Source organism: Schistocerca piceifrons, chromosome 3 (genome assembly GCF_021461385.2).
Source record: "Schistocerca piceifrons isolate TAMUIC-IGC-003096 chromosome 3, iqSchPice1.1, whole genome shotgun sequence".
NCBI lineage: Eukaryota > Metazoa > Arthropoda > Insecta > Orthoptera > Acrididae > Schistocerca > Schistocerca piceifrons.
In genome coordinates this window covers 201,242,174-201,255,000 of record NC_060140.1, presented here as the reverse complement: position 1 = coordinate 201,255,000, position 12,827 = coordinate 201,242,174, and the positions used below count along the sequence as shown (strand labels likewise).

The following is a 12,827-nucleotide window of genomic DNA, read 5'->3' as shown; positions in this document are numbered from 1 at the left end:
GAAATGAAAGAGGAAGCCGCCTGATAGAATTTTGCACAGAGCACAACTTAATCATAGCTAACACTTGGTTCAAGAATCATAAAAGAAGGTTGTATACATGGAAGAAGCATGGAGATACTGACAGGTTTCAGATAGATTATATAGTGGTAAGACAGAGATTTAGGAACCAGGTTTTAAATTGTAAGACATTTCCAGGAGCAGATGTGGACTCTGACCCTAATCTATTGATTACGAACTGTAGATTAAAACTGAAGAAACTGCAAAAAGGTGGGAATTTAAGGAGATGGGACCTGGATAAACTGACTAAACCAGAGGTTGTACAGAGTTTCAGGGAGACCATAAGGGACAAATGACAGGAATGGGGGACAGAAACACAGTAGAAGAAGAATGTGTAGCTCTGATGGATGAAGTAGTGAAGGCAGCAGAGGATCAATTAGATAAAAAGACGAGGGCTAGTAGAAATCCTTGGGTAACAGAAGAAATATTGAATTTAATTGAAGAAAGGAGAAAATATCAAAACGCAGTAAATGAAGCAGCAAAAAGGAATACAAACGTCTAAAAAATGAGATCGACTCTAAAAAATGAGATCGACAGGAAGTGCAACATGGCTAAGCAAGGATGGCTAGAGCATAAATGTAAGGATGTAGAGGCATATCTCACTAGGGGTAAGATAGATACTGCCGACAGGAAAATTAAAGAGACCTTTGGAGAAAGGAGAACCACTTGCATGAATATCAAGAGCTTTAATGGAAACCCAGTTCTAAGCAAAGAAGGGAAAGCAGAAAGGTGGAAGGAGTACATAGAGGGTCTATACAAGGGCGATGTACTTGAGGACAATATTATGGAAATATAAGAGGATGTAGATGAAGATGAAATGGGAGATCCGATACTGCGTGAAGATTTTGACAGAGCACTGAAAGACCTGAGTCGAAACAAGGCTCTGGGAGTAGACAACATTCCATTAGAACTACTGACGGCCTTGGGAGAGCCAGTCCTGACAAAACTCTACCATCTGGTGAGCAAGATGTATGAGACAGGCGAAATACCCTCAGACTTCAAGAAGAATATAATAATTCCAATCCCAAAGAAAGCAGGTGCTGACAGATGTGAAAATTACCGAACTATTAGTTTAATAAGTCACAGCTGCAAAATACTAACGCGAATTCTTTACAAACGAATGGAAAAACTGATAGAAGCCGACCTCGGGGAAGATCATTTTTGATTCCGTAGTAATTTTGGAACACGTGAGGTAATAGTGATCCTACGACTTATCTTAGAAGTTAGATTAAGGAAAGGCAAACCTACGTTTCTAGCATTTGTAGACTTAGAGAAAGCTTTTGACAGTCTTGATTGGAATACTCTCTTTCAAGTTCTGAAGGTGGCAGGGGTAAAATACAGGGAGCGAAAGGCTATTTACAATTTGTACAGAAAGCAGATGACAGTTATAAGAGTCGAGGGGCGTGAAAGGGAAGCAGCGGTTGGGAAGGGAGTGGGACAGGGTTGTAGCCTCTCCCCAATGTTGTTCAATCTGTGTATTGAGCAAGCAGTGAAGGAAACAAAAGAAAAATTCTGAGTAGGTATTAAAATTCATGGAGAAGAAATAAAAACTTTGAGGTTCGCCGATGACATTGTAATTCTGTCAGAGACAGCGAAGGACTTGGAAGAGCAGTTGAACGGAATGGACAGTGTCATGAAAGGAGGGTATAAGATGAACATCAACAAAAGCAAAACGAGGATAATGGAATATAGTTGAATTAAGTCGGGTGATGCTGAGGGAATTAGATTAGGAAATGAGACACTTAAAGTAGTAAAGGAGTTTTGGTATTTGGGGAGCAAAATAACTGATGATGGTCGATGAAGGGAGGATATCAAATGTAGACTGGCAATGGCAAGGAAAGCGTTTCTGAAGAAGAGAAATTTGTTAACATCGAGTATAGATTTAAGTGTCAGGAAGTCGTTTCTGAAAGTATTTGTATGGAGCGTAGCCATGTGTAGAACTGAAACATGGACGATAACTAGTTTGGACAAGAAGAGAATAGAAGCATTCGAAATGTGGTGCTACAGAAGAATGCTGAAGATTAGATGGGTAGATCATATAACTAATGAGGAGGTATTGAATAGGATTGGGGAGAAGAGAAGTTTGTGGCACAGCTTGACTAGAAGAAGGGATCGGTTGGTAGGACATGTTCTGAGGCATCAAGGGATCACCAATTTAGTATTGGGGGGCAGCGTGGAGGGTAAAAATCGTAGAGGGAGACCAAGAGATGAATACACTAAACAGATTCAGAAGGATGTATGTTGCATTAGATACTGGGAGATGAAGAAGCTTGCACAGGATAGAGTAGCATGGAGAGCTGCATCAAACCAGTCTCAGGACTGAAGACCACAACAACAACAGAACTAATTACGTACTAACATAATCGTCGGTATTGCTTTCGTTTCCCAAAAGTTATAAATATTTCGATTTCGGAATAGAAACTCTGTATTTCGCCAAGATGTCGAAGAAGAAGGTCCCTTATGTACTGGTTGTATCGAGTAAGATGTGGAGACGGCGGTTTGAAAGCGGACAGAAGAAGTACGAGGAAGGGCGTCTCCTACCTTTGGGATCGCTACTCAAGCTACCTGGCGAAGGAGCAAGCGTGGCAAATGTCTGGCGTGGCAAATGTCCAGCGTGGCAAGTGTCCGGCATTCGCTTTTGTGTTGCTACTCGACCACTCTGGAAGCCTGTACGAACCTGTTTTGCTGAGTGTCCTTGTTTTAATTCTGCACAGGGGCCACAGAACCCGCGAGCAGGTGCGAGACCTGCCCCCTGGAGGATGTGCCCACTTCCGGCTGCGAGCTTCCCTTGACGACCGCCACAGCCCCTGGGGCGCCACCTTTGCCGCTAGCACAACAGGTGGGCGACTCACAGAACCCCAAAATTAAGCAGTGCACCGCCAGAGTTGCGATACAGAAGCAGAGAACGCTCCTAGTTGCCTGGCAGTGAACTTCGAATGAGGAAAAATATGACGTGAAAATCCGCATTCTTGCATTTCGAAGTAAGAGTATTGGATGACAATCTTTTTTATTTATATTTTATGAGTGGGCCTCGTACTGTAGTGGTAAAGTGCTTGCGTGGAATCGCTTTTGTGACTTTGCAAATTAATAAATTCCAGAAATCTCAATCAAAAACTAAGATTAATTTCTCGTAACTAGAATTCACAGTGATGTGAAATTTTGTAAATAACATCCTCGTCCCCTTTTGACTGTAAAACTATTCAATCATGACACCCAATATTGCAAATTCGACCGTGTGACGATTTTTAAGTTGGAAATAATTGCACTTCAGCACATGTCAAAACCTAAAAATCATCTGAAGTGACATGCATGTATGTCAGACGGGTTTTAGATTTTGAAATGTGCTAAAGTGCAATTATCTCCAATTGAGAACGGCCACACGGTCAAAATTGCAATAGTGGCTTGCAGAAATAAATAATTTTACAGTCAAAAGTCGACCATAACGTTATTTACAAACTATGAGTAATATCCCATAGCGCAAAAGATAGCTGTGCTCTAATGTCTACTAAAATCGATTGCTTTTAATTTTATTTGAGTTCCATGTATGCATATTCATTCACCCGAAATCGCCCTTCTGTACAATCACCTGAGAGCAAATTAAATTTATGCAACTCACAAAACAGTTCTTTACCTGACTGAAAAACAAAGTGGGAGTAGAGAAAGGTACACATTGCGTGAGTGTATCCAAAATTATTTGTTAATGACATACGTAAAGGAAACATACTATATGAGACATTTTTTGCTATGTTTTTTATCCTTTTTACCCAACTGGGCAGTTTTTATTTGGCTGCTACAGCCACGTCTTTTTAAATAGTGAAATGTGATGCATGTACATTATTTATAATCATCACATTTGTTACAGATTGTTTGTTTGTTTCGACGACTTATATTTTGCACCTGATGTTGAGAAGTGAATACACAGTCAGCAATACTATCACTACTAACTTCTGTGTAGCATAGGAAGACGATTCAGAATGAGTATGCTCTTGTCCTACTTCTGTTTATCATTAAGCCTACTAAGATTCTAATTAAGCATGATGATTTCTTATCCTCTCTATCTCACCTATCTCTTTTTCACACACACACACACACACACACACACACACACACACACACACACACACAAACAGAAACACAAATTCAGACACCCCGCTCCCCCTCCCCACACACACACACACAAACAAACACACAAACACAGACACACACACAATATCTATTGATTTCGTGGAAGTGTCATCCGTAAGTGCAATGCCGGCAGACTTTCCGATATGAAAACATTCTTCTGTGAAGCGCCCTGAGCATAGTTTGAAAAAATTTTAGGAACGAAATTCCTTCACATTCATATTAAGCTATCACATTTTTTAATCTTCTTTCGTTCTTGGAGAAATTAAAATAGTAATCATGCATTATCATTCTTTACAGCTTTGGTAATTTACTAATTATGTAGTTTCTTATTGTACTTACTTTATAAAAATTCGCCACTCCAGAGGTATTTGTACTCTATGATTACAATGAAAGATGTTAATGTAGCATTCTTGTGTATGTAAAATTAAAAATACTCAAACAAAGGAGAGATTCATCACTAAGGTGTGTGTCGTTTTCAACTACATTGCAATCGAGCAATAAACATTGCTAATGCGCTAAGGTAATAATAATTTTTTAGTCGATAATTGAATTGTTTCTCACGTGTACCTCCAAGTACACTACATTTACAGAAATTTATCATTTTGTTTGTAAATATTATTGCTGTCATCTGTTTTTCCATCGTTATTTGTTATTCACATTAGAATAAGTTGATAACTGTCAATGTCATCGTTGCTCACTTTGTATCCTATCAAGGATGCCTGTAAAACGAAAACCACGAAAAAGATATTTGCAAATTTTTGTACGGGATGCTTAAAAATGTGTCTCGTTTTCTTACAGGAGATACATTCTTTCTTCTGTTTCCTAACCTTTATCCTGTATCTTGATGGGATTGGCATGTTAATTCGTGGATTTGCCACTGTTAGAGGTAGAGACTGGCCTGATGCACTTCCTGTCGACATCTTTTCATCCCGGGACGAAATATGTTTACCCTATCTATCAGCGTCTAGAATTATCCCATGTGAAAATGTGCGAACGCTTTCCTTAATGTTTGCGAATCGTATAACTAAGACAGGACGTGGGTACCAGCCTGTTATTCACGTAATCGTATAGGTGGAAACCACATCTGGGCTAGCCAGCACATCGGCCCTCCTCGTTAACTGGAGCCAATGTGCAACGCCATTGGCTATCCGTGCGAGTTTCTTACAGGTGAAATCATAGCATGCCTCAAAATTAGGAAAATGTCCTACTAACGTACCTCGAAATTCATACTTGTTGAGATATGTCCAATTTTACATATGTAGTCCGTATTCAGAAGGGGAGCGTGCCTGCCCATCATCACTGCTTTCCTCCAAATTCATTGTATGTCCAGGACTCGGACAGAAATGAAAGTGAGGGATCTGGGAGCTTCAGATAGTTCAGCATTTAGAAAAAAAATAGCATTTTTGATGGGGTAAAGCGACGCATGATCCATTTGTGTTAGCGTAGTTTTCAGGCGGTGGTTGGCCCACTGAAAAGAGTGCAAACAATAATCCCAGGTATGCGGAATCTTTTTTTATTTTCAAATTTTTACGTTACGTACACTGCAAATAAACCAGGATAATGCTCAATACAATGTGTCTGATGTGATGAAACAGTAATGGAGCATGAGATCAAATCTCTACTGTTAATTCAGTCATAGAGGGAGCAAACAAAAGCTCATTTATACAACGAATTTTTTCAAGATGAAGAAGGATTGCTAACGTGCGGTTTTAAAGCGACCGTCAATCTCCCCCCCCCCCCTCCCCCCCTCCACACCCACAAATGCGCTCCGATAGTGCAACACTGCAATTTCTAATTTTATCGACAGCTAAGGAATTTGATCAATAAGCTTCAAAAATATTCTTTTCTTTTTGAGAGAGAAAAAGAAATCACATCCAGAGAAGAGTGCATAAAAATTACATTCATTTGTACATCACCATCTATCTACGCCAGAGCCGGCCGCGGTGGCCGAGCGGTTTATAGGCGCTTCAGTCCGGAACAGCGCGACGGCTACGGTCGCAGGTTCGAATCCTGCCTCGGGCATGGATGTGTGTGATGTCCTTAGGTTAGTTAGGTTTAAGAAGTACTAAGTCTAGGGGACTGATGACCTCAGATGTTAAGTCCCATAGTGCTCAGAGCCATTTGAACCAAATGTGCGCCAGAATTTGGGGAAATGATGCTTAAGAGCGTTCAGCTGTCCAACTGTGTGACGAGAGAGAACTTTTTATGATTGTTAACCAAGTTTGTTTTTGTACGGAAACCTTAAAACAATCATCTACTTGAAAAAAAAAAGTGCCGTTATAACGTATGCAAGATGGCGAGCAAATTACTGCTTCCACTGTTTTTGCGACGAATACTATTTCCAGCATGTGTAAATCATGAGCTGTAAAATAACAGTAGTATCTAATTTTATGTATGAAGTTCTCGTGTACACCTTACAGTCCCTTTCTGGAAATCCCAAATTAGCCTTTGCCTTTCCATTTAAGAAATTATCAATAAACACAATATATCGGCATTATTTCAGGGTAATTGTAGTGTACGTCACGTAAAAATTAAGGATGAGAAAAAGTTTTCGCAGGGTGACTCGATCCCGCAACCCTTGTATTACCTTTCCGTACATTTTCCTGTGCGCCAAACTATGTCTGGAAACTTCGCTAACGTAAATGGTCATGCCACGCCGGATCCGCACCTGAAATGCAACTTTTTTCTAACCGCGTCATCATCTGGAGTTCCCACTTAGGACGATATCGGTGATGACGAATAGACGCGGTCCTCTTGTCCGTGGTGTGGACAATCTTCCCATTGATGTCCGTTGCCCATTTGTTAATGGCTGTGTTTGTCTCTGTACTGTGTCTTTTAATGGTGACTCTGTCGTCAGACGTAGCACTCGAAGATTAGTGATTCCTTGGAGAGTGAACAGCATATTCAGTGAAATTGAGTCCCATTACCACACGCAGATATGGTACTCTGGCATGGTTTAACCAACGACGTTAATCGACCGACACGTGTCATGAATCCCGAACGACATTGTCAGCGCCGCATTCTCTTTCAGTAAGAAAATATTCAACAATCTGTATCCACGACTTACAGAAGCGCGATCATTCCCAATAAGGGAAGGGATAGCGGTTGACATCTCAGAACCGCTACACCGAATATGGAGTAACGAGTATTATGACGAGTGGAAGATGATCCGGAAGCAAATTTGCGAAGAACTACGATCTTGTGTGGTCAATTCTGTGCGATCAGTTTATTCAGTTCACTTACAGTGCGTGCAAGCACAAGATCACCATCCAAAACGATCTTATGTCGGGAGGCTTAAGGTCCGCAGTTCATAGACTCAATTTTGTCTGCGGATGAGGCGTGAGTCACAGAGAGTGAGAAAATAAGTTACGACGGTAACCGCATATTGACATGCACATCCTGGAGCTATCGTATAAGAGGGGCATCAGGTTCGCAAAAATTTCATTGCGTTGGTGGCAATCGAGCTATGCACTTTACAGCCGGCCGGTGTGACAGAGCGGTTCTAGGCGCTTCAGTCTGGAACCGCGCGACCGCTACGGTCACAGATTCGGATCCTGAGTCGAGCATATATGTGTGTGATGTCCTTAGGTTAGTCAGGTTTAAGTAGTTCTAAGTTCTAGGGGACTGATGACTTCCGGTAGTGCTCAGATCCATTTTTTATGCACTTTACAGGTGCTGTTTATCACCAATATCTGCATGAAAATTCACCCGTGCTAATTTTTCCCTTTAGCGTGAGTCAGTGCGCACATAATTTTTTATTCTGGGAGTTCTGTTTTAGTACAACGTGTTCATTCAGACTAGTATCCCAAATTATCAGCAGTTGAACTGTCAAACTGTTTCAACGATTAGCAATGCAACACATGTCGCATCTACTGGAAATACTGATACTATGATGGTAGTTAGGAGTGATCGTGTACGATTGAGTGTGTGTGCGTGTGTGTGTGCGAAACATCATTCAGGAAATACTTTTATTAGTCACATGAAATTTTAATTGACAAATCAAAATAAGAATCTCCACCCAGTTAACTATACAATACAATGCAGGGTTTATAGTAATCTCAGCCGGCCGCGGTGGTCTAGCGGTTCTAGGCGCGCAGTCCGGAACCGCGCGACTGCTACGGTCGCAGGTTCGAATCCTGCCTCGGGCATGGATGTGTGTGATGTCCTTACGTTAGTTAGGTTTAAGTAGTTCTAAGTTCTAGGGGACTGATGACCACAGTAGTTAAGTCCCATAGTGCTCATAGCCATTTGAACCATTTTTTTATAGTAATCTCAAAACACGGCCATTAAAGGAAAATACACAAAAAAATGACTTATACAGAATCCTATTCCCACACTACCCTTTTGTCAATACCACAGTTACAATACCCTAAGAATATCAAACATACGCCGGCCGGTGTGGCCGTGCGGTTCTAAGCGCGTCAGTTTGGAACCGCGTGACCGCTACGGTCGCAGGTTCGAATCCTGCCTCGGGCATGGATGTGTGTGATGTCCTTAGGTTAGTTAGGTTTAAGTAGTTCTAAGTTCTAGGGGACTGATGACCTCAGTAGTTAAGTCCCATAGTGCTCAGAGCCATTTGAACCATTTTTGAACCATCAAACATACAGCGCCATTTACATATGCATTATCAACAGTTATAACCAAAGGTTTTAAGATGTAAGGCATAGTCAAAATAAAGCACTCCGTCATCAGGTCACATGTGGCCCACCGGGACCATCCGACCTCCGTGTCATCCTCAGCTGAGGATCCGGATAGGAGGGGCTTGTGGTCAGCACACCGCTCTCCCGGTCGTTATGATGTATGATGGTTTTCTATAGTCAAAATAGGGCCTTGCAAAATACTCAATACTCAAAACATTAGCAACAATGCGATTTTGTCATATGATGAGATGGTTGGAGACCGTGGCTGTTATTTGAAGACAAATGTTGATGGTGTTGAGACAGCAACCAGCCACAAATTTATCTTAAGTTCCTTTATTCAAAGGGTACCGTTACCGCTTTCGAATCATTACGATTCATCGTCAGATGGCTCTCATGCTTTCATTACAACATGTGCTGCGTTTTTTACTGATTAGTTATCCTAAAATATAAATAATACATAATTATAAACACGTCACAAAGATGGTTGAGTTACAGATTTGCATTGGGATCTGACTCACGTGAAATGTCGGTTTGGAGTACTTTTTTTCAGAGTTTTCGTCCAGCAGACAACGTTTGTAGTTTTCGTAGTATTCACATCATTGCACACATAAACTTGCATAATTGAGCGCTTCAGATTTGTCACTGAAAGTATGTGTACTACATTTCTATCGTTGCACAATGCATTCAGTGACAAATCTGAAGCGCTCAATTATGCAAGTTTACGTGTGCAATGATGTGAATACGGTGAAAACTACAAAAGTCGTCTGCTGGACGAAAACTATGAAAACAAGTACTCTCAACCGACATTTCACGTGAGTCGCATCCCAATCCAAATCTGTAACTCAACCATCTTTGTGACGTGCTTATAATTATGTATTATTTATATTTTAGGATAACTAATCAGTAAAAAACGCAGCACATGTTGTAATGAAAGCATGAGAGCCATCTGACGATGATCGGCCGGAGTGGCCGTGCGGTTCTAGGCGCTACAGTTTGGAGCCGAGCTGCCGCTACGGTCGCAGGTTCGAATCGTGCCTCGGGCATGGATGTGTGTGATGTCCTTAGGTTAGCTAGGTTTCATTAGTTCTAAGTTCTAGGCGACTGATGACCTCAGAAGTTAAGTCGCATAGTGCTCAGAGCCATTTGAACCATTTTGAACCGTCTGACGATGAATCGTAATGATTCGAAAACGATAACGGTACCCTTGGAATAAAGGAACTTAAAATAAATTTGTGGCTGGTTGCTGTCTCAACACCATTAGCAATAATGACGGGTACCTATTCTCACAAACGATCTTAGAAAAAAAGCAACGATTGCCGTGCAAATGAAACTTATGGTTAGTAGTGTGAGATGAATAGAAAACATTTGTACATATAAAGAACACAGCCACCTTTAAACTTGTCAATAGCGAACTTTATAGGACGTCCGTAACCGAGTGCCCTTGACACCCAAGTTCCTAGCAAGCCAAAAAACACAGTACACTTGAGCTCCATTTCAGACAAAGCAACTGAGCCGACACCGACCCAAGGTAGAATGTAGGCGGAAAATCTTGTTAGTAAGTGGCAGCTTCTCGCCAGGTCGAGATACGTGACATATTCAACCTACGGGACGCTGGTGGGAAAACAGGTTATGTAATCTTGCTGATCGTTCGATCGAGAAGACCACGCTTAGAAATCCGTGCCGCTGGAATGGGGCCCCTCTACAGACCTGTGGCGAGCGTGAATGGAGACGAAAGCACTGCAATAGAAAAATTTTGACGCATATCGATGTTAACGTAAATCGCGAGTATTTAGCATCTATGAACTGCATGTTATGCGACAGTTCACTCCAAATGCTTTCTTTCTCAGCATAACTGATCTGGAAAGAAAGCACTTTCCAAAACATGTCACGCATCTGAATAAAGGGACAAATCATTAGTAAGTCTAAGGATAAGTGTTTCTGAAAAGCGTTTATTCTTATGTGTTTTAGGACTAAATATAAGGAGCACTGTAGAAAAATTGCCCGCGCAGGATATGCTGGCCAACGTGCAGTGACCAGTTTTCGACCAAAGCGCTGGGCAAATTCATTCGTTTGTTCGGAGTGGGAGACCGACATTGTTCGGCCTCTACCGGCCGGTCGGGGCGCGCTGCGATGACAGAATCGAAGGGCACACCCTACAACCTTTCTCAAACGGTTTTAAAGAAATTGTTCGGCAAAAATTTCATTTTGTGTTATTTATAGCTTTATACCGGGTGATCAAAAAGTCAGTATAAATTTAAAAATTGAATACATCACGGAATAATGTAGATAGAGAGGTACAAATTGACATCCATGCTTGGAATGACATGGGGTTTTATTAGGACCAAAAAAATACAAAAGTTCAAAAAATGTCCGACAGATGGCGTTTCATCTGATCAGAATAGTAATAATTAGCATAACAAAGTAAGACAAAGCAAAGATGATGTTCTTTACAGGAAACGCTCAATATGTCCACCATCATTCCTCAACAATAGCTGTAGTCGAGAAATAATGTTGTGAACAGCACTGTAAAGCATGTCCGGAGTTATGGTGAGGCATTGGCGTCGGATGTTGTCTTTCCAGCATCCTTATAGATGTCGGTCGATCACGATACACTTGAGACTTCAGGTAACCCCAAAGCCAATAATCGCACGGACTGAGGTCTGGGGACCTGGGAGGCCAAGCATGACGGAAGTGGCGGCTGAGCACGCGATCATCACCAAACGACACGCGCAAGAGATCTTTCACGCGTCTAGCTATATGGGGTGGAGCACCATCCTGCATAAACATCGTACGTTCCAGCAGGTGTTTATCAGCCAGGCTGGAGATGATGCGATTCTGTAACATATCGGCGTACCTCTCATCCGTCACGGTAGCAGTTACAAAACCAGAATCACGCATTTCCTCGAAGAAAAAAGGCCCGATAACGGTAGATGTGGTAAATCCAACCCATACCGTGACTTTCGCGTCGTGCAGTAGAGTTTCCACGACAATTCTAGGATTTTCGGTAGCCCATATTCTGTACTTGTGGGCGTTGACAGACCCTCGGAGCGTGAAATGAGCTTCGTCGATCCACAACACGTTACTCAACCAATCGTCATCTTCCGCCATCTTTTGAAACGCCCACACCGCAAATGCCCTCCGCTTCACTAAATCGCCAGGTAACAGTTCATGATGCCGATGGATTTTGTACGGATAGCATCGGAGGGTACGCCCAAGTGCCAACCAAACAGTAGTGTATGGAATGCCGGTGCGACGTGCGACTGCACGAGCGCTGACTTCCCCGTGCATAGACGAACCCGCTACAGTCTTCGTTTCTTCCTGAACTGTCTCAACAGCATTACGCTTTGTACTCGGTCGGCCACTACGGAGTCTATCGTCTAAACAACCCGTGGCTTCGAACTTCGAAATCATTCTCGCCACAGCTGCATTTGTCAACGGACCTTTACCCGTTCGAATCCCCTTCCTATGGCGATAGGATAGTAACGCTGAACTAGCACATTCCCCATTCTGATAATACAGCTTCACTAAAAGCGCCTTTCCAGGTAACGTCAACATGCTGCGACTGCTGGCGCATCTGATTCTCTCTCTTCATTACAGCTCCTTTTATACACGACTGTCATGCGCAGTCACTGACGGTTTGCTGTCCAGCGCCATCTGTCAGACATTTTATGAACTTTTTTTTTGTTCTAATAAAACCCCATGCCATTCCAAGCATGTGTGTCAATTTTTACCTCTCTATCTACATTATTCCGTGGTTTATTAAGTTTTCAAATGTATACTGTCTTTTTGATCACCCAGTATGTCGACTTCATGACGACGTGCCCATCATTTCGATAATTATATCGTCACAGTAGTTCTGATGTTTGCATTTAAGGAAGACACTGACTGCAATTCGAAACAATTTGCAATGAAAAATAGGGGTCACTATGATTTTGCATTTGGTGCATATTACATAATATGTTGCTGTGTATGAAATTTAGGTAATACATTTAATTTTTCCTTAGG

The 12,827-nt window shown here is 41.8% G+C and overlaps 1 protein-coding gene across 1 annotated transcript in view; it reads left to right on the top strand.

The window, feature by feature from the left end:
• Nucleotides 1-12,827, top strand: part of LOC124788513 (fibronectin type 3 and ankyrin repeat domains protein 1-like) — a 158,122-nt gene that overhangs the window by 28,591 nt on the left and 116,704 nt on the right. Inside the window, exon 3 of the mRNA XM_047255782.1 lies at nt 2,772-2,896. Within this exon, the coding sequence (XP_047111738.1) occupies nt 2,772-2,896 (125 nt within the window). The remainder of the gene's footprint in view (nt 1-2,771; nt 2,897-12,827) is intronic.